Source organism: Neolamprologus multifasciatus, chromosome 18 (genome assembly GCF_963576455.1).
Source record: "Neolamprologus multifasciatus chromosome 18, fNeoMul1.2, whole genome shotgun sequence".
Lineage (NCBI taxonomy): Eukaryota > Metazoa > Chordata > Actinopteri > Cichliformes > Cichlidae > Neolamprologus > Neolamprologus multifasciatus.
Window position 1 is genome coordinate 27,199,719 of NC_140456.1, and position 27,998 is coordinate 27,227,716.

The 27,998-nt window shown below is 40.5% G+C and overlaps 2 protein-coding genes across 2 annotated transcripts; one reads left to right on the forward strand and one right to left on the reverse strand.

The window, feature by feature from the left end:
- LOC146498172 (homeobox protein Mohawk-like) lies at positions 1-14,463 on the forward strand. The gene is made up of 6 exons (XM_085140274.1): positions 1-2,209; positions 2,455-2,614; positions 2,731-2,884; positions 3,036-3,374; positions 10,579-10,612; positions 10,837-14,463. Exons 1-6 carry the CDS (start codon positions 1,986-1,988, stop codon positions 11,174-11,176), a joined length of 1,251 nt encoding a protein of 416 aa, XP_084996400.1. The 5' UTR covers positions 1-1,985; the 3' UTR covers positions 11,177-14,463.
- LOC146498173 (ras-related protein Rab-18-B) lies at positions 12,980-27,990 on the reverse strand. Its single transcript, XM_085140276.1, has 7 exons — positions 27,784-27,990; positions 19,529-19,584; positions 19,366-19,427; positions 18,331-18,403; positions 18,077-18,195; positions 15,079-15,145; positions 12,980-14,462 (listed from the first exon to the last, which is right to left on the reverse strand). The coding sequence occupies exons 1-7, from the start codon at positions 27,849-27,851 to the stop codon at positions 14,290-14,292; spliced, it is 618 nt and encodes a 205-aa protein (XP_084996402.1). The 5' UTR covers positions 27,852-27,990; the 3' UTR covers positions 12,980-14,289.
- Positions 27,991-27,998: the final 8 nt, after the last annotated feature.

Consider the following 27,998-nt stretch of genomic DNA (forward strand, 5'->3'; position numbering starts at 1 on the left):
AAGTGCTATACAAATACAAGCCATTTACCATTTTACCATACATCAGAGCATAACATCATTAGCGTTGAAGAAATAATAATTGAAGAAATAGACTAAGTTTTATGCTAGCACTACCTATTTATCTTGGCGCTACAGTTATTTGATTTTGATTAGCACCATGTCTGAATGTACCGGGGAAATGCATCCTCTTCAGAAACTTAATTTGTCAGTTTGTTGTTAATTGCTAACTAATTAGAGTACTTGAGCTGCTTCATTTCCACTAACTGCAGGCTGTAAACTAAAACAATTAGCTAAAAAATGCTGAAATGCTAAAATAGGACAAAGCGCCAGCAGCATGCAACAGAATCTACAACATTTGACAGCGCTATCAATAATTGTCTGTTTGAACCAAACGGATTAGAAATAATAATAATAAAAAGAATTCTTGGCAATTTGTTTCTTTGCTTCACACTTTGCTGGGTGTTTGTCCCTTTGGATAGGCCTGGAGTTTGTGAACCTGCAAGACACATACACAGACACAAGTGCCAAAGTATCCAAACAAAGCGAGATATATATCCTTCCACTTGAATTTTTTACAGGTCTCCTGGCTGCCAAATGTAGGCGTGTTCCCAGCTAATATCAACAGTTGAGCCGGTGAACATATCACAGAGGGACAGGAGTAAATGGTGTGAGATAGCATGTAGCCTTTTCCGACTGCTGCCGAGGAATGTGAGCAAGGAATTTACAGCACCTAACGGGGACGCTTCTTGTACATGTGTTTTTCAGCTTTGAAAGCACTGAAACTCAACCTCCCCCGCTGATAGTCCTGAATTATGAATGTGGACTTTTTAGAGTGCTTTAATACACCGAACAAGTGCTACTTGGATTTTGGCCACAATTTCCAAAGTTTAAACTGCAGCCAGGATGACCAAAACCCCATTTTATCACAAATGTTTGCTTAAAGATTATTGAGTTATGATTGTGCATGGCAAAGTCATCAGTGTATATCCAAACACTCTTACATAAGAGTGTTTAGAGGAAAAACATACGTGAATTACAGCTTAAGCCGAGCCATCTAGTCTTCAAATACTGGGCTCAGAGCCCACATGTTGTCATTTAGTTACACTAATGATGATGTTAGAGTTCCTTCAGACTGAGTTTCCATAATTATTTACAGTCCCGGTTGCTCAAAAATGGGGACCCACACTGACAAATATGCGCATTATCTTTGGATTAACCCTACTCCCAGTGCAAAGGGATGCAATGCAGTCCTGACACTCAAATAAATACGTAGACTTTAAAAACTTTAAACCCCAGACGCAACACAAACTCATAATTACACACACACAGTTTAATGTCATTTTCTTGTGTTTGTGTGGCCTCTGTGGATTGGCCAATTTGTACTGAAATCCATCTGAAAACAGCAGGATTTGCTGCCTATCACAGGGCACAGCGCCGTGGTTTTGCTGGTTATAAGTAACCGTGTAATTACATGCATAAATTTCCAGAATCTCCTGGTAAAACATGTACTATTATTTGCTGACACGGTTTTTGGTAAAACCGTAAGGTCCACATGAATCATGTGCTTCATGTAGAAAATATGAGGGCATGTTGAACTGCTTAGCACAGACTGCAGTCACACCAAGCAAAAATCTCACTTGTAAATCTAATGACCGCATTTGCTGATATTCTTTTCATGTGCAATCTCGCTCAAACCGTCGGGTGCTACCGCTGCTCTGCAAGCTTTGCCTCACAGACCCCTCCACAGAAACGATTGGACGGTGGGGGGAGCCAATAGGCGGCGGAGCAGCAGGTTATTTGAACTCTCCTCGCACAACATCATCTGACTTTTCAAACATCATTCTCCTCTTCTGTCTGTCAACGTATGTTCCCGAGAGCACCGAAAGAAAAGCATGGGACACTTTTATTTTTAACCTATTCCTTTTTACACCAAGTCTACCAAGAATGGGAATCTACTGCCTTTCTTTACATCTGGGAGTTTACTGATGCACCTGTTGATTGAGGAAGACTCGGCACGTTTAAGAATGAACAAAGTTGCTGTGATGAAGTCTGAGCTTCACTTGGACGACGGCAGGAGAGCAGAGGAGAGGAACAGACTGAACTGTGCAGACGTACCTCAGACAAGTTTAGCAGAAGGACAGAGCACGGACCTGCTGCGATGCCAAGAGTCCGCAGAACACAACTCTGCCGTGAAGTACAGAAGATATGGGTATTTTATCACTTTTTTGCTTTTTTTGATAGCAGAAAAACACATTAAACCTATAAAGAATCTAAAATAATGCTGCGATCTCAGATCTTGTACTTCTTTGGATATCTATGCTTTGCTTAAATTAATTGCATGACATAATTTAGTCAAATTTGACAGTGAAGTAGATCGAAAGTATTGCTACAGTGCTACAATCAGGTTACAGGTAAGCATGCTGGACAATGTTTGTTGACCTCTTACTCCTTCAGGTCCCGTCTGACTGGCGTAAAAGTTCGTCACAAAAGACAGGTGTTGCAGGACATGGCTCGGCCCCTGAAACACTGGTTATACAAACACCGGGACAACCCCTACCCCACTAAAACCGAGAAGGTCCTACTGGCTTTGGGCTCGCACATGACACTAGTACAGGTGAGACGAGCTCACGCAAGAAAGAAGAATGAAGCAAAAGTGATTTGAAAGATGTATTAGTGCTGATTTATGCGAGTCAGTGCTGTGCTAAAAAAAACACAGCGGCATCTGTGCAGGTTTCCAACTGGTTTGCAAACGCCCGACGAAGGCTGAAGAACACAGTGAGGCAGCCAGACCTGAGCTGGGCCCTGAGGATCAAACTATACAATAAATATATCCAGGGAAACGCGGAGAGGCTGAGCATGTGCAGTGATGACACTGACTCAGAGGGTAAGGACCTTCAGGGAATTAGTAGTTTCTAAGTCATCAGAGTGGATGTACCCAGTCTCTCTTTTTTAATCATAGTTTGTAACATTTCATATTCACTGATATGAATCGATTCAGTGTGAAATCAGTGACAGTTTTGTTTCCTTTGCTGCAGATGAAGAATGTCCCTTACAGACTCCCATCAGCCAGTCAAACTTCCGCAGGTCATCATCCCACAAGAGCGTGCTGGAGAAACAAGGCAACATGCTCACCATGGCTGACTGCGCCAACAGTGACGACAGCACGTCCCCTCCTTCCAAGTACAAGAGCAGCTTACTGAATCGCTACCTGAACGACACCCTGCGGCACATGATGGTGGCGAAGGCCGATGGCGTTGCGCCAGCCTGCAAGAGAAGAAGCCACTCCGAGTCGTTCAGTTCAAACGAATGTGATGGAGATGTCGTCTCGCCCGCATCGTCCTATGAAACAGAGACCAACTTTGTCTACCACATGGGTGAGACCTGTTTCTTTTCTAACACAAATGCAATATCTGTATGTGTTAATACAGGAATTTAGAAAGATGTGATGCAATATCAGCTTCATGCATCAATCAGCAATCAAAAACAGCACAGTAGTCTAGAAATGGTAGGATCTCCCCCCATCCATAGAAATTACTAAAGCATCTTCCTTGTTAATTGTGGATTTATGCTGAATGTGAGGCAAACTGACAGTTTAACTACCCTGTTTCCCCTCTGTTCATTTTTAACACACCACAGTGTACAGTAAAGTAAGAACAGAACGAACAGAAACTTCCACATGGCTCCTCTGAGCGCCCTGATATTAATAAATCTCTGGCACTTCACTGAAAGTCAGAAGCTCTGTGAGATTCAATTATAAAGTTAGAGGGAAAGTGGGAGGGAGTTTGACACCTGGGTGCCCTTTCAGACCTATAGGGAGCACAGCAAACTGACAAGCCTCGAATCCGCTAAAGCGCAAGAGCCAAAGCCTCTACAAACATTACTAATAAAGTCTCATGCAGACGCTGAAATCCCTCATTTTAAAATTGGATGGAGCTCGCCCTGGCTGCTGCTGCACACCGCAAATATCATTTCCATATTCTAGAATGTGCCATTTGTTCCGCTTCAGCTTCTTGCCATGGTGGAAATGTCCAGTCCAGTCTCAAGGACAATTACAGAATGTCTGAGACTTTATTCTTCCCAGGGTGAGAAGTGGAAACCTTGGCCAAATGCAGAAATGGAGCAGTCTGTCAGGACTACACCGGAGAGGTCTCATAGAGCGACTGTCGGTGCTGCCACTCATCTGTGAGACAGCGCAGAGCAAGACCACTAATATCCATTTGGCTTCCCCCTTCGGTGTTTGAAGTTGTGGCTTCGCTCTCTCGACTGCTATGTGCTTTGGCAGTCTGGTTCTCCCAAGTGTTACTTTCTTACTCAAAGTCAATCTAAATTTACATTACATTATAAAAGTTGTGAAAAGATTTTTGAAACCAGTTCTGCTTTTTAGCGCTTCTCTTTAGTTTGACTCTAAAATCAAAAAAGGTTCTGTTTTATTATGTTAAGAGTAGTTTCCTGGCAATCACCTTGTTCCAGTCTAAAGAAGTTATTTAATGGATAATTTTATTTTCTGTGAAAGCTAAATTAAATGTCATGGCTGACTTGAAAAACCTGGGGAGTAAATTACAGTCTAAGAAAGAAACATATGTAGATAAATAAACCACTGAACTTATATTCCACATGAAATATAATGCCTTGCCTTAACTGTTATCTATCTAGAGTCTAGATAGATTCTAGACAGTATAAAATAAGGTAGGATGCCAAAAGACGTGCCGCTTCATAATCGCAAAAACTATTTTTAATTGATTAAAACAACATAAAAGATATTTCGTTGTTTAGGGGGTTAGCATTTTTGCCATTGCCACTTTGGTTTACTTTGGCAAAAGTTCAAATATTTAGGCTAGTTGTTATCAGCTAATGCTAGGAAGCTTAATTAGCTGCACTTATAAACTATTCAGTAAGTGTCACTCACCAAAACTGAAGCACAAACTTCTTGAATGGGATGTAAAATATAACAGGTCATATTATCTTTTAGATAAATCCATGTAAAGGAACCAACACCCATTTCAGTGACTTAAACCTAGCAAACAGCTCTCGTCACAATGGCCATACACCTAACTTTAGGTCTTACTGAAACCTTGAACAGTGAGATATAAATGACGATGGGATAGATCAGTGTTGCCAACTCCTTAGTAAGGAAAACTGCTATTAAGATAATTGGTCATGCTTATGTAATTGTAACCTACATTGTAGGAGGGAGAAATAACATTGTGGAAGAGACATAAAGTGAATAAAAAAAAACACCCTAAATGCATTTAGAATATATTTAGATCTACAAATTAAATTTCTTTTAGCAATTATTGTTTATTTTTATGTCAGAATTCCAACCCTCCTCCTTTATCTGGGCTTGGGACCAGCAAAAGTGACCCAAAATAGGCACTCTGGCGCAGCGACTTTGTGTGTTTGTGTGTGTGTTTAAGTAGTTTTAAACCTTGTGATCCACAAAAAGTAACAGTAAAACAAGAACTGACTGCGTTACAGTCAGGGCAGGAGCGTGATTCATTTGGAGTTTGGAAGCAAGATGTTAACATCTCCTGCTCTGACAGCAGCTGGGGGTGACTGCTGCGTAAGGACTATCCGCTGCCTGTGAGTGCTATAGCACGGATGAGGTACCCACGGCAGCACCCGCTGCTTGTTGAGAGTAAGAGCGATATGTGCTTTCACGTCAAAAAGTCATCATAAGTCTCCAATAACACCAGGAAACGTTGCCAGATTTGTCACTAGTCGCTTTTTAGAAAAAAAGTCGCTAAATATGGCAAAAAAGTCGCTAAGTTGGCAACACTGGGATAGATAAATGAAGACAAAATTAGCTATAGCAACCAAAATTGTTAGCTAGCATCATGTGGCCATCGAAGGAATTGCGTCTTTTTGTACTTCCACATTTCGTCCTGTTTTAGCCCTGGTTGTTGCTACTTGGTAACAGATCAAACAATACTTTGTAGTGTTACAAACCTATACTAACTTCAGGTTAAAAACAATGGTTGATTTTCAACACTGAAAGGAATTCTTGTCAAATGCAACAGTACTGGTTGTTTACAGAAATGCACGTTCTTCTATCTGGCAGTCCATCATCAGTGAGTCAGGGCTTCTTTAAGCCATCCTACACTTTATAACGTTGTACTCCTCTTTATCTTATAGTATAGTATGCCAAAACATAGCATTCCTGCATGGTGGAAAGACACAACTAAAGTACAGTACGTAAAGCTAACTACATTAGCTTTGTTAGCTAAAAGAGAACAAATGTAAATTCTTTTTTAATAATTTTTGACCAGTAATTATGGTTTAAATGCATTTTTCAGTCAATAAATCAACATTTTTTTTGTTTATAATTCAGTTATCTGTCTCTGCATGTAACTAGTTAATTGGCAACACTATTTACAGACAGAGTCCAAACAAGCTCAGTTATTTTGATCAACTTGAGCTCAGCTTAGCTGGTAGACATAGAATAATTCTTGAGGTCAACTCTATTTCCCAAAATGCTGAACCATTCCTGTAAGTGTGTAATATACTTACTTGAAATTATATTTCTTCTGGTGGTTCTTTGAGGTTTTCATGATGTCATCAAACACTACATGCAGCGCTGCTGAAATGTTTTTACAAACTTTTAATGTATCCCTGACGGTCATATTAAGGGTGTTTGCAACGTTTGCAACTCCTCTGTGGAGGTGAAGTGGAAAGTTAAGCTGCCAGCTTCATGACAGGCGCTAACACCATTAACACATTTAACTCTGCCCGGGAGACGATTAAAACAGTCACTAAACTCAAAGTGATTGGCTAATAGGTGATGCCACTACACACTAACCTACGAGGACACCTAAAAGATATCGGTTTATTTCCCACAGGCAGTAAAAGTCTAGTAGCAGAGTCTATGTTTGCAATGTTAGTATTGGCTGTATAGTAATTTTCTATACTATATAATTTGACACTCACAGCAAGTTCAGTATTTCCCTTAAAAAGCCTGGAGGGCCATGAACTAGACTAGAATGAGGTTTTATTGGATGCGGAGCAGTGAAATGCATAACTAGAGAAAAAACTCACTGTGTTTTCTACCTGTTTTGTTTCTAGTGAAAGCATAGATTTGGAGAGTGAAGGTTTTTGTTTCGTATATGCTGTATTGTGGATCTGAATTATACATCTGGGAAAAAATTCATAATCACTGACACTGGGACATGTGAGCGGTTTTCAACTTATATTGTGGGAGAGCGCCAAGGTTTTAAAGATCTCATGTAGATATTAATTCATTGTCTGGTGATCTGTTAATATTTTATTACTAAATAGTATTGAGGTTTTGCAAACTTGTGACCACTAACCGCATCATTTTAACATGTCCACCATTTTGGACATGTGGCAATGTAGGATCGGGTGAATAAGGCACCAGTCACACAGACCTAGAGACCGGTCCATGACCATCAAGCAAATGTATTCCCTAACCTGCATTTGCTGTGAAATCGATTGCTAAGAACCAATCATCCAGGCTTAGAAACCAGCCAGTGACAACCCAACAATTACTAGTCACTAGCAGATTGTCGCGGTCTTCTGTAGTTTGTATAAAGCACACCGGCTTATCTGAAAATACTAACTAGCTACTCTCTGTGCAGTAGTGAAATAGTGAAAAATGTAACACGGACCAGAAATGGAGCCTGTGCTGAGACGCAACTTTTATTTAGAAGGCAAACGCTTTACATTTATAGTTTTCAAGCTTTGCTATTACTTGGCAAGTAGTTAGCAAATGTTTGTGGAAAATTTGGTATCATACACATTAATGGCCAAAGCCACATCTTTGGCACAACCAATATGACCAAAAACTCTCAAACAATGTGTACATGACAACATGCCAGAAACCTGCATAAGTTAGACCAGTGGTTCCCAAACTTTTTTTGCTGGGCCCCCCTTGTTTTACAAGAAAAATGTTCGCGCCCCCCCCCTCGCGCGCACACGCACGAACACATCCTCCAACCACACACGCCCATATTTTGCTCCATTGCGGTTTATTTCACACCTCAAACATTTAGTAAACAATTAAGCAAATACAAGTAATCTGCAATAAATTACAGGTAGTAAGAAAATAAACTACTAAGTCTTTTACGCTACGTCCACACCTACACGGGTATTTGTGAAAACGCAGCTGTTTCGTCCACACGTAAACGGCGTTTCGAATCACTGAGAACAGAGATTTTTTAAAACTCCTTTTTTGCGTTTACGTGTGGACGAGGAATACAGAGTTCGTCATGCAACGTTAAAGGTATGTGCCTTTTTTCACGTCACGCTGTGTGCACGTTATTGTTTACATGAGATGAATTGCAGAATGGCAGACAGAGACGAAATACTGTTAATCTGACTATCTGCAGGTTTTACACGCTTACATACCCACGCAGTTACTGTCCCTCCATTTAGAAAGGCAGAGGCGTCATGGTGTAATTATTTTACATGTAGTTGTTTTTTTTTTCCTGTGTAATAATATTCATCATTGCTATCAATACATTTTTCAAAAAATCCCTCTGCAAAATGGGTTCAAAAACATAAACAACTGTTGGATGCTGTTTGTCCGTGATTTGAACCGGGGAACTAATTGTGGCAGGATGAGCCTGATGTTATTTGTATCCCACTGTAACTTTACTGTATAAAGAGCTAACATCTCCAAAATGTCAGGAGTAGTTAGTCATTACAACAAGTGTTTGTGAACTACAAATCAAGAATGTGGGATAATGTTTGTCCGTGATTTAAACAGCCCAGCGCTGCTCCCAACGAAGGGGAAACCAATCCTGCAGGGAGACCTACCTCGGCACTTGTGCAGGTGAAACCAAAGGGAAGATATGCTTCACCATAGAATGAAGTTGGTTTGGAAACATATTCAGCTATGCTTCATCTCCTGCTTTGCGTTCGTGTGGGCGCCCGTGCTAGCAGTGTCCAAGCGTTGTTTTTTTTGTTTTTTTCCCTTTTCATGCCGCGCCCCCCCTGCAATGGCTCTGCGCCCCCCCTAGGGGGCGGGCCCCACACTTTGGGAACGTCTGAGTTAGACAATGTTAACGCAAAAGTTATGTTACTTTTTCAAATTTAAAGAAATTCAAATTTTATTAGTAGATTAGTAAAACGTTTAGCATGGTTAGCTTAGCTTAGCTTAGCATAGCCCAAACAGTAGGGAAAACAGCCTCTTTCCAAATGTAAAAATATTGCTTTTCTTTACTTATTAATTATACCATCTGTTCACTCATACCATCTACACACAAAAAAAAAACAAATTGTAAAAACATCAAATAGAGTTTTACAGGTTAGGCACCATATTGTTTTTAACGACATTGCTATGTAACTACTACATGTTTCTAAACTTTGGCATTTATTGAAACAAATATGGTAAATCCACCAAAAAGTGGATTTTGTTACCTCGAGACATTTTTTACTGAGCTAAATTAACTCGCTTGCTTGCTTTAGTTTTATGGGCTATTTGCTATACAGACATTTGAGTGCCATCATTCTTGTCGTTGTACTCGGCAACAAAATGAAATAGTTTGTTTCTTTTTAATATGAAACCATCCCTTATATGGCCATAATTATGGATCCAACATGAAATGACATTGCATCACTGCGGGACAATGTAATAGCAGTTAGACGTCTCAGCAGCTTCATGTTACCCCTTGTAAAATTTTGTTGTAACTGATCTTTGCTGCAAATCTAAGACTCACCAGAGCTGAAACAATGTTTTTTCAGGGTAATAAATACAACTGAGGTACTAAACTATTTTACTGGCGAGGTTATAGGCTGAAGAACATTCGGTAGCAAAAGAAAAGCATAAGACAGCAAAATGATTTACTATCAACAAGTAGTTGCTTTTGGCCCTGGCCTATGTTTTTTCACAGTCAGAGATGGGAATGTTTCGGGCTGTTAGCATTGAAAGACTGCGTTTCACAGCAGACCTCTAATTTCCCTGTCTAGTCCTCTCTGAAGAAAAATCTGTTTTTGACCAGCTTCAATCTGCTCCAGTGAAAATAGGCAATATTCCAAAGCTGAAATGGAAAATATGTTTTACATATAATGCACACTTATATGCTGACCACAAACAGAAACCATGTAGCGATATATTACTGAAAAGTTTGTTTTTTTCTTCTCTTGCTCCTAAAAATGCCCAGATTGTTTCTATTTAGGGCACTGACAGAACACCTCATCCTTCTTTCTTTAACAGGTTTAGATGATGGTCGTATTCATTTATGTGACCCATATGGCTGTTAAAAAAAAATGAAAACAGGGTGTCCACAAGATACAGTGTACATTTAAGATTGTTTTCTCCCTCTTGAACGCTCAACACTGAATAGCAGTTGAATAGTTGAGGACAGACAGACCAATACACTTTTCAGCATGTTAAAATCCATCCAGAGACACAAACATATAAGAATGTACTGCCATTCAGACATACACAGCCACACACAAGCCCATGGGTATCCACAAAAAAACATGTATTTATCACTAATATATGATTCCAAAGCTTAACCCAAACACTCATTGTCCCATGACTAAACTGTCTGTAGTTTCACTGCTGTCGAGTCGAACTGATTCATGGCACGTTTTGAGTCTTTTTATTCTCTTTTACAGATACAAGCGACTACAATTCAACTAAATGTGACAGGTAAGTTTACTCATTCATTACTGAATACATACATTTTATAATCTCACTGAAATCAAACCACTAATCATCTGACTTTTATAAAGAGATGCTTTTTTTGTGGGTTTTTTTGGCTCTGGATATCTGAAATTGGTGTTTAGATCATTTTTTTTAAAGGAAGGCGTGGGTGATAATAAATGATCTACAAATGATATGTATATACTCTATATGTATGTATGTATTCACAGGAACCAGCAGCCGCTCAGAGGCCAGCAGAGACAACATGACCAAGGCTGGAGGGAGATCCACGCTGCTGTGGCTCTGACAAGCTTGGCCCAGGGGCAGAGCTGCACTGCAGACCAGAGCAGTGCTCCAGTGTCCAGCGCTGCCACAGGGCAGAGCTACACCCGAGGGCCTCTCTCTGTAGCAAAGACCACTATCACAGACGGGATGAGCAACACAGGATCTGCCTCAGGTCTACAGCAGAGCTGTGCCACCGGGCCCGCTCTCACCAACCGCATCATCCAGAAATCCTCTCATATCTCTGAGGTCCAGACTGTCAAAGTCTCACTGGCAAACAGTGTGTAGGCATTAAACATGTTGTTTCATACAGGAAAACCAGACGTCCACGTGCCTTGCGATATATATATATATGTACAGCCTCTGAGATCTTTGTTTTGTAATGCTGATTAACTTGTTTGTAACCATTTTTAACACTAACCTAATGCTGTTTATTAGTTGTTACTGTTTTTTGCTATGTTCCTCTTGCCCCCCTCTGTTGCAGTAAGTTATATTAACTTCCAAGAGACTGGATCATCATCCAATGCTAATGTTTGACAGCAGCTATTTCAATAAACCTAATGTGAAATCTTTTGAATAGTCGTGTGCTTAGAGTAATTTCTATGCACAGTTTTGTTTTGCTGAGCTGTATTTAGTCTTAGTTTTCACGTGTGCAGACGTACGTGGTGAAGTTTTACTGCATCGTTACACAAACTGGATTTTAAAAGGGTTGTACTGATGGAAGAAGAGTATTATAGTGGCCTAGGGAGACAGTTCCTGGAGGGAACATGGAGGGAAGGCTAGAAACAGACATGGGCCAAATCCTAGTTTCCTGTTACAAACTTAGAGCTGCCATATTAATACTTCTTTAAAAACAATGGTTCCATTGTCTGATGTGAATGCGGGTTTTCACAGTGATGAAACCACAGCATGTGGAGCTCTTTGAACTCACTTAAATCATTGTTTTTGACCTTATGATGCTTGTCTTCAGTGTTTTAGCCAAACCATAAGTAGATGTTCTTGAAGAGTACTGGCCACACACTAGACATGGATAGCAGCTATCTAATGAACAAAGAAGAGCTTAGCATCCAAAGAGCTGATAATGTATGATTTCCTAAAGATGCTAGTTTGTGCTAAAAGAACAGACACTGAACAAGTTACCAGAAACACATCACCCAGTGTGTCTCTGTGTTTTCTTCTCTTTCCCCTCACTGCCAACATTTGTGATGGATAGGTGCCCCTCCCTGGGCCACATTCAGCTGCAGGTTTCTTCCTGTTAAAAGGGAGTTTTTCCTTCCCACTTTCACCAAGTGCTTGCTTATAGGAGGTTTGCATGATTGTTGGGCTTATATTACTGTTGGTTCTTTACCTTACAATATGAAGCCCTTTGAGATTATTTATATAGCACCACTTCCCATCAACAAATTTGTATATAACTCTATAGCTAACAAATCCCCATAACCATTTACAAAGAGATACTAATGTTGTAGTAATGTACACAGAGACCCCACCCAAGCAGCTCGAATGTAAGGTTTTTGTTAAGTTTCAAATGGAATTGCCCCTGTGGTGTCATGGAATAATAACGTAAGCTGCTCTCAATAGATGTGCTCTCTGTTTTAAAAATCAACCTTTTCATTTTCCTGGAACAGCAAAGATCACAATGAAACATTCACAAATGTTTTTAATTTATTTTATATTGAATGACATTTCAGGAATTCTATTTCCTCCACACACACGATCAGCTGCAGAAAATAAATAATGGAAATACCAAGTACCCTTCAGGCTTCAGAAGAATGTCTCGTCCTGTTGCATCTGGGGACATCCTGACATCAAGCTTGTAATCACATACTGGAACTTTTTTTTTAAACAACATGATTAACTGGATTTTTCCACACGTCCCAGTTTTGGTCTGTTTTTTGTTTTTTTTTGTTGCAAGGAATGTTTTCAGTCTTACATGTGCAGGAGGCTAGTCATCAACAAAGTATTATGGAAAGAGCGCCTCACTTGAAGTTTCCACTGTAAACCTGCTTTTGATTAGGTGGGCTTCTACACAACACGGAAACTAAAAGGCAGATCCCACAGGGCCATTAAACAACAGACACGAGTGACGGCATCTTGAGGTTTGTCATTTATTTCAGTTTGAAACAATTCAAACGTTAATTGACCATAACTCTAGCAAATGCATCTCGATATTAAGGCAGATATCGATTTAACATATTACTTTATATGATTTAAACAGATGCACAGCAAAAGCAATGGGGGAGCGGGGGGAGAGAGAAAGGGTGTAGCAGGGCGAAGAGTTCAACATCATTTTTTATCGAGAAAACAGAAACAAACAGCAAAAACACATCAAGTTTATAATATACTGAAGATGGGAAAGAACACAGCTATGTTAAGTATGAAATACCTTCAATTAACCTGGACAACACTAAATGAATCCTTCAAAATAAATGCGAAAACAAGATTACAAAGTCAAAGTTTAGTATTAAAAAAAACAATCTATGAGCTCAAGTGCATAAAAAGCTACATTTTATTGCAAGAGCTCGTGGTACTGTAAACTTTACACTTGTAGCTCTAGAAGTTACCGTCCAGATCACGCATGCAAAGACAGAGATGGGTTCGGTTACTGGAAATCCTGCAAGACAAAGTTGATCACTTTTCTTGCACATTTTCACGCCAAAAGAAATAAACACAGGAAATCAATTAGTTTGAAGGCATCTAAACAGTCTGAAGCAGAGAATCGACATAATAGACAAACAGACAACACACGAGTGAACAGAAAAGACAAACTGATGTCAGTAACTGGGTGACGGTTGGGGTGTCATTGGAAAAGGTTCGATTTTGGAGAATTCACAGTGTTCTCGAGTGCACTGAAATGAAAACCTGCATTAGCCTGGATGTTTCCCACCCTAATCCTCAATCCAAGTGCTATAGTATGTGTTTAATAAAGCTTCCTAATATATGTTTGGCAGAAGATTTTGTACTTTGCAGCTACATAGAAGGTGAGATTTGTGAAGAGATGAAGGAGACTTCAATTAATTTATTAGATTAAAATCTGACAGGTTGTCTATTCTAACCACAAAATCGGTCCACGCTGAAAGAACTGTGTAACCTGAAGTCTTAATGTACAGCTGAGCCACCAAGATAAATTCAAACCATACACACTCGGATGACAGACTCATACTCCACGTGGTTAATTTAAAACACCCACCTCAAACACGAGGCTCTTTTTCTGCGTGATTCTTTTAAACAGGAAGTAGTGATATATAAGTGATGGAAAAGGAAGTGTGCAAACAGCAGTGTCTGTTTCGACCGACTGACGTACTCCCGACAAATAAAAAGGCGCTCATCCACTTCCACCTCTCGCTCACTCTCCGTTTCCCGTCACTAGTCAGTCCTCTCACGTCTGTGCTTTTTCGTTTTCAGGGTATGGAACAGTATCCTCCGCACACCCCAGGCCTGGCATGCTCTTGGTCTCCCAGCCGAACTTTCTGACCCTGGTTTTCGCTCTCCCAGAGCCCCGGAGTCTGGAGGATCTTTTCTACCAACTCCTCAAAGGCACACTGGACGCCATCTTTGGTCTTTGCACTGGCCTCTGTGTAAGGGAAGAATTTCAGAGATCAGTAAATAAGTAAATGTGAGCATTTTCCAGCATGCTACCAAAACAAAACATATCAGTCAGCTGACAAACATGACTAATAAAGTATAAAATGACTTCATAAAAGCAGAAGTCATCCATCAGGATGAAGACATCCTTGCTGCAGATGAAAGCTTCAGATTCTTCTTGCCCTGCCCTTTTCAAAACCCCTTAATTTGGCCGTTCTAAAATGGAAACTCTTTACAAACCTTAACCTAATTTACCAGAGAGGGCCAGATTGGAGAGGAGAATCAGGAACACGTGCGGACATGGATTTGATAAATGAAAGCTGGCTAGATTTTAATCATAATGCAGCTCCTCTGAGTGGCCGCGTCTTTCAACAGCAGAGACTCAGAAATGCGCGAGCAGTATAAACAGCACAGCTCATCTCATCTGAACTACACGCATGACTAACTCAATGATGTCTTGGCTTGTTCCAGCTGTGCACTAACAGTCCTGACTTTTAAGCAGCACTACGGTAAATTCTAATAGCTTTAAGTTACATTTTATGCCTTTCTTACTTTAAACGAGCATGACCGGCCACGCCTGACGTTACTCGAACACAGAAACTCACCGATAAAAAGCATCGAGTGTTTCCGAGCAAACTTCAGCCCCTCGTTTCTGTCCACTTCGCGGTCGTCCTGAATAGTTAAAAAAAAAAAAAATTGTCATTTGCCCGAATGGTGAGGGAGAATTGTGTACATATCATAAAAGTACAACACAAGACAAGTAACACAAGCGTCTGGACTTCTTTAAGTTTCCTTGAAGACGTTTCACCTCTCATCCGAGAAGCTTCTTCAATTCTGAGGGGTAATTGGTGAAGAGTCCCAGATTTTAAGCCCTATGGGAATGTCTCCAAGAGGGTCATGGACCCCCTAGTGCTCCTCTGCCTAATCACACAACCCAAGGTGTGAAAATGGGTGTGGGTCACAATCAGCCAAGGTTTCAGGTGAACCCACTGTGAAACCTAGCCTCACCCCATCATGTGACTTAAGCTGGGCATACACTGTGCGATTTTTTCAGTCGCGCGATTCAGCTCCTGCTCAAACTGTACGATTGACTCGCAGGGGTTAGAAGTTCGTAGGTCACGATGCAGGTCTCACACTATACGACCCGATGCTCTGATGCGACCCGAGTGCTCACACTGTATGTCCATAAAATGAAGGTTATAACAGAAATTCTGTCGCTCGCTTTCACTCACACAGACACGCACACCACCGCCATCAACTTTGCTAAATTGCTAATGAAAAACATTGATCAGGCAGCTGTGATTGAGCAGCAGTGTAGATCCAACTATTTTCACGGTTGTTGTGGTCGTGATAATTTTGTGAGGCCACATCGAAAAGGCTCGGACGAGCTTTCCAAAGTTCTACAAGTTGTGCCTCGATCGCTTGTGTCCAGATCACTCGCTGCACTGCCGTGCTGTGCCGTCTTTTTCGCTGACATTTGTGTTTGCGCATGCGCAGTGTGAGAAACTGCGGTGACACCCTCACGACGGTCGCGAGCGATTGATGATCGGGAGCTGGTCATGAGGTGTTAATCGCTTCTCGTTACCCCACGTATACTACACGATGCACAACGCACGGTGAAGGCCAAAATTGGGCCGATCGCCAAAACGGTCGCACAACTCAAAAATCGGCTCAAAATGGGCCAAAAAATCGCACAGTGTGAGCCCGGCATTAGGCTAAGTCCACACTAGCCCGGATAGATTTCAAAACGGCGTCTTCATCTGAAAACACTCCGCGTCCACACTAGCGTTTTCAGTCGTTTTCATAGAGTTGTGCGTCCACATTGAAACGGCCGAAAACACTTACGTTCCAGTACTGCGCATGCATGAAGCGCAAGAAGATTTGGCCTGCCTCATTTCTGTCTGCCGTTTATTTACTTTCCGGCTCTTTGAAACGTGGTGGCAAAATGTCGAGGAAAAGCACCGAGTTTTTTAAATGGACTAACAATGAGGTGGAGTTGTTGCTGCGAGCAACACAAAAGTACAAAGTTGCAAAAGCGAGTGAGAATTAAAGAATTGGAAGAAAAGCTATCTGGAGCATGTACAAACTGATATTACTCTTTAATAGGGCTGTCAAAATTGAGAGCAAACAAAACAACTGCTCTATAATGCCCTCCGCCATCTTGGGTGAAGTGGTCACATGACTGCATCATATGACTAACATGCGTCATAGTTTTCAAAAGTCTGCGTTTTCGCTGTCCACACGGATACGCGAAAGCTCTGTTTTGAAATGTATGCGTTTTTGAGAGCGTTTTCAAAACGCTGCGTTTTCCATCAGAAAAAACGTTGTCTCAAATCCCGTCCACACGTAAAGGCAGAAATGAAGGAAAACGCTGCTAGGAACACGCTAAAGCAACAGGTGGCGATATATTCCTAACCGTGCAGAAATGTTGGCCAATCAGAAGTCTAGAAGCCTCGGTGGGAAAAAGTAAACAAAGCTGGGGCATAGAAGCAGAACCGAGTCGTATGTGTGGAGGGACAGTAACTGTGTGTGTATATGTAAGCATTTAAATACTGCAGAGAGAACAATTAACAGTAACAGTATTGTAGAAATTCATTTCACCCAAATAATAACGTGGCGCACAGTGTGACATCAAAAAAAAAAACCTTTGATGCTGCGTTTTCTCCGTTTTTCTCGTCCACACGTAAATGCAAAAACAGAGTTTTCAAAAATATCCACCCTGGCCGGAGTTTTTGAAAATCTCAGTTTTCAGTGACCAAAAACGCCGTTTATGTGTGGACGAAAGGTGCAAACGCATAGAAAAATCTGCGTTTTCAAAAATACCCGGGTACGTGTGGACGTAGCCTCAGTGTGGACGGGAAGCCGAAACGGAGAGAAAACGATGCGTTTTCAAACGAAAACGCATTAGTGTGGATGTAGCCTTACTGAGGTCAGAAGGCCAGGATGTGAGGGGGCGTTAAGGCGTCTGGGAAGGGATCTCCAAACTGGATTATAGATGGCAGACAGTTGGTGCCATAAGCCACCACCCTTTGTTCAAAGATGGTCGTTCACAGTGGACATAGATGGCTTCTTTCACACTTTCAAACAATATGTCTTCTCTGTCCAATATGTGAACATTGGCATCCTTGAAAGAGTGACATTTGTCCTTTAGATGGAGATGGACAGCTGAGTCTTGTACCATCGAGGTGGCTCTTCTATGTTGTGCCATGCGTTCATGAAGTGGCTGTTTGGTTTCTCCAATGTAAAGGTTTGAGCATTCCTCGCTGTTCTGTACAGCATATATTACGTTGTTAAGTATGTGTTTGGGAGTTTGTGTTTGGGATGAACCAGTTTTTGTCTGACTGTGTGGCTGGGTCTGAAGTACACTGGGATGTCGTGGGAAATCTCCACCATCTGCTCTTAGAACTGAAAAAGGTTTTCAGACGAGAGGTGAAATGTCTTCGAGGAAACTTTAAAAAGTCAAGACGCTTTTCTTTCCAAGCTCCTTAGACTATGATGACCTGGATGACTGAGAACCTTCACAGACAAAATGCACTATTAAACAATATAGGATGAACTGGATTCATAAAACCAGAGCTAAAAGGATTTGTAAAAGTGACTCACTTTATCAATTTTGTTCCCAACCAGCATTTTCACTATGTCGTTGCGTGTTGTGTAGGTCTCCAGTTCGTTCAGCCAGTTTTCGAGCTTTGTAAACGTGTCACGCTTTGTGACATCATACACTGAAAAAAGGAAGACGTGACGAGTAAGAAGGAGCTGGAGAAAATCATTACATTACTATAACAGCACTGACAGAAATGCAACTGCCAGTATCGGTCTGTTTTGATCTTGATTTATGTTGCAGTACAGGTAATTACCAAGTATGACTCCCTGTGCGCCGCGGTAATAGCTGGGTGTCAGAGTGCGAAACCGTTCCTGTCCAGCTGTGTCCTACGAAAATAAAAGCCGCAAAAGATTTCTGATACCAAACTTTTAAGGCCAGCGGCACAGCAGCCAATTCCCAGCATCTGACCTCAGAGACCATGTGTTTCTGATAAGTTCCACTCGGACAGTCACAATGTGAGCTTTCTGTTGCCTCGGGAACAATTAATCTTTTTTTTTCTATCAAGTTTGACTGGAAAACAACACTATTAATATAAAGTGATGGACCACAATAAAACTGTCTAATACTCTTTAAATCCCCGATCTGCTGTCATACCACCTTTGACCCCGTGTGTGTCTTCTAGTGGTGGAGGTTGACAACAGAGCCTTTAGGTCCCCGTGATTGCAGGACAGGGTCCATATGGATTCTGGCAGATGCTCAATCTGATTGGGATGTGAATAGTTTGGAGACCAAGTCTCAGAGCTGGTTCTGATCTTTTTTTTTTTGTCTTTTTTCCCTTTTGTGGCATGGCTTGATGTGTTGCTGCCATTGGGAGAAAGAGTTGGAGTCATACAGGGAATGGGACAATGGTACCCTAGGTGTTTTGTGTTACAGTAACGTCTATGTGAATGCCCGGGACAACGCTTTCCAAGAACACTGCATTATTTTTAACAACAGATGCAATATAAACCTTACTTTTCCCCTCATCACATAAAAACAGAGGCCATTAGGTTTTTCCAATTTTTATAAACCTCCCACACATGTTCTTATTGAGACCAGATAAAATAATAATATCAATAATAATAACTTTTTAGAAAGAAATTTCAAGCACTTCTCTGTATGGGGGTTAGGTTATGGATTCATTGTGCATAGCATGGTTTTACTGGATACTGGGAATACCACCTATGTCCTTCAATTTTGGCTGTACCATGTCACCATCTTGTGGAGAAACGTTTTACTTCATCGTGTTTTTTTCCCTCCCCCACCAAACATGAAATGTAGAAAACAGGAATAAAAATTTCTGTCTTACCCATATGGCGAGCTTAGCTTTATTTCCATCGATTGCAAGTGTTTTTACTTTGAAGTCCACACCTGATCATTTATAAGAGACAAAAAGAAAAAATCTTTAAGTTATAAGTTTAAAATCAATAGTAGTTTTCATATATGTGTGTGCATGTATGAGTGTGTAAAACCTATTGTGGCAGACTGCTCTGGATCGAAAGTATCCTCTGTGAACCTCAGGAGCAGACTGTAATAAAGATAAAATGGAAATGAGCAGTTCATCCAGTACAACAGGCTATTGTGAGCTAGCCGTAGCTTTGAACAGGTTTCCCCCGAGCAGGGCCACAGGATCACAATAACTTTATGGTCTTGACAACAGCGCTTGACACCTTTCAGCTAAAAGAAAAAATTGGAAAGCTTTAAAACTGCAGGAGTAAAGGCCTTTAGACACAGGGCAAGGTGCAAAAAACAAAAAATTTAAACCTGCAACACAAAATTCCAAATTAAGTACTGGTGCATGTTTTGAAGTAAGACGTACTCGTCGCCAAATGCAGCGGTTTGATTGACACGATTTTTTTTATTTGCAGCAAAAAAAATTAATCCTATCAAATCAAATGGACAGTGTGAGAATCTGCATTAAGAATATGTGCAGCTCACGAAACGTTCAAACAAAGTTTACGCGTCCGTGTGTAAAGGAAGGCCCTTAAGATTAGCATTACTACAGGGTTGTTAGCAGCAAATACTTGAAGCAAACGGTTAGAAAAAGACCAAAAACACTTAAGTGGTTTCCATGTTAACTGGTGAGATTTGATTATATTTTTCAGTCTCTGTGTTCAAGAATTTGCATTCAGAGTCGCCATTTTCAACAGGTCAACTTATCTGATCAAAGTGATACGAGGTGATTTACAAAGAGGGAGCAGGGAATCAGTCAGGATGGAAATAGCTCAAACAATTTTAAGTTAAGTTTTAAATAAGTTGTAAATAAGTGCTGTAAAGCAGGGGTAGGTAACCTTTCTGATGACGAGTGCCATCTAAATTTTCCTCAGAAGTCAATGTGCCATATGATTGCATTAGCGATAAATTTAATAACAATCTATATTAACAATTACACACTATATAGAACCACTTTATAGAATTATATTTGTTCGCAGATGTTGGCAGCTATCAGCGAATAGTTATCAGCTATTTTGAAACAAAAAAAAGACACTTTTTATCCATAACAAGACACAGGTCTCCGAGTGTCCAATATTCAGACGGCTACCTGAGGACACTCTTCATGTGAGAGAAAATCTGCTCACACAGATATGTAGAGCCAAATACTGTCAATAAGGCCTCTGCAATGTTCTGAAGACAGTTAAACTTGTCAGGTAGTGATGTCTAGCGGGTGATAATGCAAGCTGCATGAACACGCACAGCTGTGGATTCCAGCTGCTTCGATGTTGCATTAACTGGCATTAACTCAGCCAGTTAATGTGAGACAAACCCAGCTGCTCATTAAAGCTTTCTGGTTTGATCAGAAAAGAAAACATTGGTCCATACGTCCCAAAAAAGCATTGTGAATTCTGTCTCGAGTCTACGGATGTATCCGTGTAATTCCGCGGTGCTGATGCTGCGCTGAGCGGAAAACTCCTGAAGCTTTTGAAGTGTCGGAATGTGGAAAGCTAACAACGTCCCTCTCACCGGTAGGCTAAGTTATTTTTAGCCAATTACAAGTTGAATCTGGTAGTTGGGGTTGTTAGCTAAGATACCGTCATTAAGAAGCAGCACAACTAATGTGACTATGCGAGCTAATTTGCAATGTGCAGCGCTGGCGCGGCCATTTATTTTTTAATGCACCATCTCAGATTAATTCACTGCGTGTCGTGCCCAGGGCTGGACTGGGACAAAAAAATCGGCTCGGGCATTTTGACTAGAGACCGGCCCACCACGTATTACAGGAAAAGCCATAAAGCCTTTGAATGAAAACAGATGCTGTTGTGACAGTGATGTACAGTCTTGTTGGTATATGTATGACTTCTATACATTTTACATCAGATAAAAACTTTGGTTGTAAGATTCAGATAATTATTTATTAAAAGCTAGACATTTTAAATGCGAATAAGAAAGAAAAGTATTTCTTTGTGCCCTCCTTTCCCTGTTAATGCCCTACCTGGCCCCCTGGCAAAACTTTGCTAGACCCGCCCCTGCACAGTTACCAGCTGTCAGCTACGTAAAAAAGGATCCTGGTGTTATTTGTCTCTCAGCAACAGTTCATAACTTCCCATTAACTCATCCATGTCACCTAAAAGGTAAACCTGTTTCTCCATCACCTGTTCAGCTCTGATGATTCAGTAAGGACATCTCCTGGTTTCTTCTTCATGTTTCCCTCTCACCAGATAACCAAACCGATATCATGACCAGCAGCTTTTACAGCTCCAACAAACATCAGCTGATACTAGAAATTAATATTAAATAAATTCTAACAACAGCTGATCAAGCTTAAACGTGCTGCTGTTGTTTAGCGCGACATCCGCTGGTTTCCTCTTTCTGGCGTAAAGTGGGCGATAAACAAACAAGAGAGAAAAGCCAATCAGCTGATCATTGATCAGTTTCATGATTGAAGTAGCAACAGGAGAGGGAGGGGAGAGAATGAGAGAAGAAGAGGCAGCTGTGCAGCAAAGACAGAGTAACTCCAGCTTTGTGTCTTTTTCCATTGTAGCTGAAGTCCGGGACAAACTGTGTTCCTTTTCACCTCAATACGAAACACATAATATTTTCTCTGAATACAGGACGGTTGGCAACTCTACTAACTAACCTTATGAATAAAATAAAGTTCACTATCAGTAACATCATAGCACCCACCCAGCTGTATAGAAACTCTGTCATGCTAGCTAGCACACAGTACGAGTTAGTGTAACTGACTGTAAAAAGTTAGCACAACGAAAATAAACTGCACCTAAACTTGGTTTATATCTGGCCCAGATAGACTGCAGGTCATAACTTCTCACCTGAAGTTCAGTTCACCTGACACCTGACCGGAGGCCGCCTCGGGTTTCTCCTCCTCCTGCCTCCCCTTTCCCTCATCCACCTGCTGGCCTCCACCACTTGCTAATGTTACTGAATCTGTGGAAGCTCCGCCATAGCCACCACCAAACAACTGAGTTATTTTTACACACCGGCCAGCATCTGGCCAGTCCACCACCTCTCATTGCTTACCGTTACAAATAAAGAAATAAATAAAAATCATGGGCCCATAAAAACGAAAAATCACCATCGGCCCACCGAGCAAATGCCCGCTATGCCCGATGGCCAGTCCAGCTATAGTCATGCCATCAGTTAACCCTTCGCGTGCCCAGGGTTGCCGACCCCTGATCTAAAGGTAACATTACAAAAACAAAAATAAAAACATGGATTTTAAAAGCAACTTAACTGACTTAAAATTATTAGAAAATGATTTAAAGGACAAGTGGGCACATGCCAAAAGATTATAAAGGCACCAGAATTTTAACTTCTTTTTCTCCCCCCAAACATGAGTACTTTGTACTTCATGATCTAATTGACAGACAAGCCTCTCACTCTGCCAGGGGTGCAGTGGTAGGTTAAGGCCACCTGCAGTTTCTTGTTGTGTTTTGAAGAGAAGCTTCTGTGCAACTGTAATGGTATTTTAGTGCACACTGGCCTACGCATGTTTACCTGACAGACATAACACATTTTGTGTCCAGAGTATCATCAGCCCTGCGTCATTCACAGCCTGTTCAAACAACCATTTACTAATAAAACTTGTGCACTTTCCTCATCTCTCCTGTTAGTCTGCAGCTCTGTCTTGTTCACACTGTCAGCTGATTAACACCTGCTGCTCATTGAGCCCATGTTAACTAGCAATCATTGCATTTTAGCACTGGCAGCGGTAACAGTCTGGCATTACTTTGCGCATAATAAGGTTAAGGCACTTCATTTTTACTTTTGCATTATTTATTTCCAGGAGACAATAAAAAAGGGCTGTATATTTAAGGAAGTAACCCGAGAATAGCACCTTTAGTTAATGATTACCCTAACTCTAGAAGTAGAAGGAGTATAAAATATGATAATCTGGCACATAGTGTGCCTGCTAGCTGTGGCTTCTTATCATATCATCCTGTGATAATGATCATGTAAATTTTTTACATGATATAAGAACATCAACACCATTTCTCTGCCATGTGTTTACGTCTCCTAGTGCATGCCAAGATATGTATGAGAGCAAGGGCTGCATGTCAGCCTCTGAACCTTAAATTTATTTATTTATTTTTTTTAAAAACAGTGCTTAGCAAATATGCAAGAAAACAACTTTTCTTAAGGTGGAAACAATAAACTTGTTATAAATAAACTTGTACCACAGTACAATCAGGGCTATATTCTACAAATATGGTGTCATCCTGTTATCTAGATTGACTCAAACATAGGTGATAGGGATCACCATGGTCACACAAAGCTGACTATTACCTCACTCTTCTTCCACAGAAAATTATCTCAAAGCGTCAGCTACTCCGGTAATGTTATCAAATGGTGATAAAAACCTCTATAGATCATAAAAATATACTAGTAAAATGCAGCACTGTTGCAAAAAGAAGAAGAATGTCCCATAGAATTATTTAGTGTTATCATCATCAGGGCTCGCAAAATTTCAAACTCCCTGGTAGCCCTTCGGGCAGGGACTCTTCAGTTTTTGGTAGCCCAAAATAAATTTAAGTAGCCCGAATAAAAAAGAGAGCAATTTTTTGATTGATGTTTTGTTTCCGATACAATATTATACATTAAAGTATAATATTGTAACGGAAACAAAACATTAATCAAAAAATTGTTGAAACACAAATTACAACATTGTATAAAAATTACAATCATCAACTCAAATACTTGGTTCTAATTGAACAGAAATTTCTATGAACAGGTAAGAACTGTGTAGAACATGAATCAGTCTGTGTCAGATCCTGAATTAGAAATTTCCACTGAAGTCACAGGTCAGAGGCAAGTGGAACCAAGATCTAGGCCATTTGCTTTTTGAAGTTTGCAAAGACTGCTAAATTTTGCCAGTGGTAGTTCACTCTTTGCAACATAGTACGCTGGTCTAAACTGATTTTTCAGGTTTATTTTTAGTATGTTATTTGCAATTGGTGTTTCTTCTGGGAAAGATATTGCAGACTGAGCAATAATGCATTTCTTGCATTTCTCATGGGTTCTAATGGGGGCCTTTCATAAAATTACTGGTCCCAGTAACAACACACCCGGCAGAACATTATGTTATTTACACGGGTGCACATAAGTGGTCCGCAGGTGCGCATTCGCTGTCAAAATAAAAGACGCGCACCAGATAAGAAGTTGCAACGCGCGTGTGCGTCCATATAAAAGGCAGTGTTTTTGTCCGCTACAGTGAGATTTTCATGGCACATTCTGCACCACATCTCTGTGCGTTCATCATTTGTTTGAAGCCAGCTCACCTCCTGCAACCACTTTTCCAAGAATACGCGCTTCTTTTGTGGTTCGGACTCCTGACATTTCTTTGGAGGTGGAGGAACATCACAGTAATTGCTTAAAGGAGCTTCTTCGACATCTTTAAGAGTTCTAAACAAATGTCTGTCCTCCTCCAGAAAATCTTATGTACGCAAACACACGTTGCAACTTCTTATCTTGTGCGTGTTTTTTTTTTATTTTGACAGCGAATGCGCACCTGCGGACCACTTATGTGCAGCCCTGGTTATTTAGCTCGTCATATTGCAGCCACAGAAATTATTTTGTCCATAAAACCATAAAGCTGCACTTTCTTTTTGCCTTATAGTCTGATTTGTCATAACTTTTCCGTTTTGTGGTAAGCTTTTCTTTGGCTGTCACTTCTTCACGCTGACCTGTCTTATTTGGCTCAGCAGAACTAAAATATATATCCTGCTGCTTTTACACACGCACTCACATAACGCTCAGCGATTCTCTGCGCGATCAACCTCTCACATGTTTAAGCTGCGGGAGATTTCACTTGTCATGTTTGCATAGTAAGCTAACGATTGATAAGACGATGTCAGAGGAATTGGTGTGCAAATTATCATCACTCACCAATCAGTGCTGTCACTCTCTACACACAGTTTGCGCGATTGCAAAGTGAAAGCAAAAAACAAGCGCAAATTCAAACGCGATGTCAATATGTCCCATATTAACAGTGGCTCACCGATGCCAATGACATAATTACCCAGCTACATTTCCGAAAGAATGCAAAAGCACTGACATATATTTTTCCTTCCTATGATAGCCCGACGGGCAGGGCAGAGATAGATTTTGATAGCCCGACTGGAAAAAGCCCAGGGACGTCGGGCTAGCGATTTTGCGAGCCCTGATCATCATCATCATCATCGTTTATTTATATAGCACTTTAAAAACACACCTGGTAGACCAAAGTGCTGTACAATACAAATATAGATATAGTAATAAAATAACAGAAACCAGACATAGCAATCAAATTAATAAAAATGTCAGTTACCCACAGAGTTAAAAGCCAGGGAATAAAAATAGGTTTTTAATAAGGACTTAAAAACTGGCACTGATGTAGCCTGTCTAATATGGAGAGGAAGGTTATTCCAAAGCATCGGTGCTACAACAGCAAACGCTTGGTCTCCTCCAAGTTTCAGCAGTGACTTTGGGACCGAAAGCAACAACTGCTCAGCTGACCGAAGGGAACGAATGGGGACATGGGGTTTCAACAAGTCAGACAAATAAACAGGTGCCAGACCATTTAGAGATTTAAAAACCAATAAAAGGCTTTACTCTCGTTTGAGAGTAAAGCTTAAATATAAAAATAGAACTCAAAATTAGTATAAATTTGATATGAGGTCAGCGAGTACCGAGTCGGTGTCTTGCTATTGTTTATAAAACAATAAAGCTGTTGTAAATTTTTTTTGCTGCTAACAGGAGAAAAAACATTAAGGAATAAAGTCGCATTTAAAAATCTATATTATTTAATATTTATTTATTATTTACTCCTACTGTTCGGGCAGAGAGGTTGGTGGATCCTTTGGGAATGGTGACGCTATTTTCTGGAGAATTGATAATTCAGCAACTGGTTAAAAAGCCTGACCCAAGACACCCAAGTCATCTCTGGTAGAAAACACTTTTTTTTTGTTTTAATATGTGACCATATTGTGCAGCTCCTGAAGAGCTACAAAGGCAAACACTGCCTAGCCCTAGTTTTGTGCTTACTTTTGCTACTGCTTATCAGTGACAGCGGTTTGTTGGAAAAAGATGGCTTTCCATTTACTTTACAACCATCAATAAAACGTTCAGAATTTCTTTGGAATCTATGTCGTCAGAGATTTCATTGTTGCCCACCCCTACTGCTAGCTGCAAGCTAATGACACAGTGGATGCATTTTCCAAAAGTTTAATTGTTTTGCTTGAGGTTTTTTTTTTTTTTTTTATCAAATCATGGATCTATACATGATGTGCTGTTGAACTTATTTGAATACATCTGAATACATTAAGTACTCTGACATGTTTTTAGAAGCAAATTCACAATCATAAGATTATAATTCTGGGCAATTTAGAGTTTATACTGACCAGTAAGTGCTGGCTAAACTGGAGCTATGTGCAGTGCTGTGGTGCTGTTTACAGTAATGGGTGCTGGAGTGGTGCAGGGCAGACTGTGCTAGGTTAGCTCCCGAGTAAAAGCACAGATATTATCAGAGAGAAACACGTAATTGAACTGTGAGTTCATGAGAGTGTTGAAAGTATGGCCTCCTGGTGAAAATCTTTTAAAACCTTACTTGTGTGCATAGTAAGGTGATTTAAAAAAAAATCTGGTTTAACTTAATATTATGTACATGAATTGTTTGGGTTTTTTTTAATTGAAATTAATTGAAATAACACTCAAAAAATGGAGTGCTCATTTGCATTTCAATGCAGCTGCTGTATAATAGGGTTTGGTTCTCAAAGGAGGTATCACTTTGGATTTGAGCTGATCAACTTGCAAATTCCGCATTTATACTGGCTAGACGCTGGAAGCAGACAAGGCTCCTGTAACGTGGGCCTTTATATTGTAGAATACAGTTGGTTAAATTCACAAAGGGAAAAAAACTAAACAAAAAAAATCCAAACCTGCAATAGGACAGGTCAGCTGATCCCAGGCTGTACACAAAGAAAGCCTTCTGAAGCTCAGAGCAGACATTATTATGTAAGATTTTTGTAGTTTTCCCCTAACCTGCCAAATCACACTGCAACCCCAGAGCATATGTCTTTTTTAAACTTCAAATCTACTTCTAAAGTGTTCAGAAATGTGTCTAATCTGTTACCAGGAACATCTGAAGTTTGTGAAGACGGGCTGAAATGTTGGCATCAACAGACACCACGAAAACCAGTTAAGCTGGAACACTGGGCAGGGAGAAAGAAACTTACACAACAATGTCAACATTCACAACAGGCTAGCTGCTAAGCTCGCTAAAACACAGACAAACCTGGACTTTCCGACGCCACTTTCACCAATTATCAACAGCTTCAGAGTCGTCAACACATCGTCGTCCATATTTGTTTTGGAGTTAGTTTACCTTTGACTCTGAATTAACTAAAAACGCTTTTACAGATATTTTTTTAATGTGTTTTAGGACAGCAGGCGGCTATCAGTTCCGATGATAGCCTACTGCTCACGCAACTTCCGGCCAAAGTGCGACGC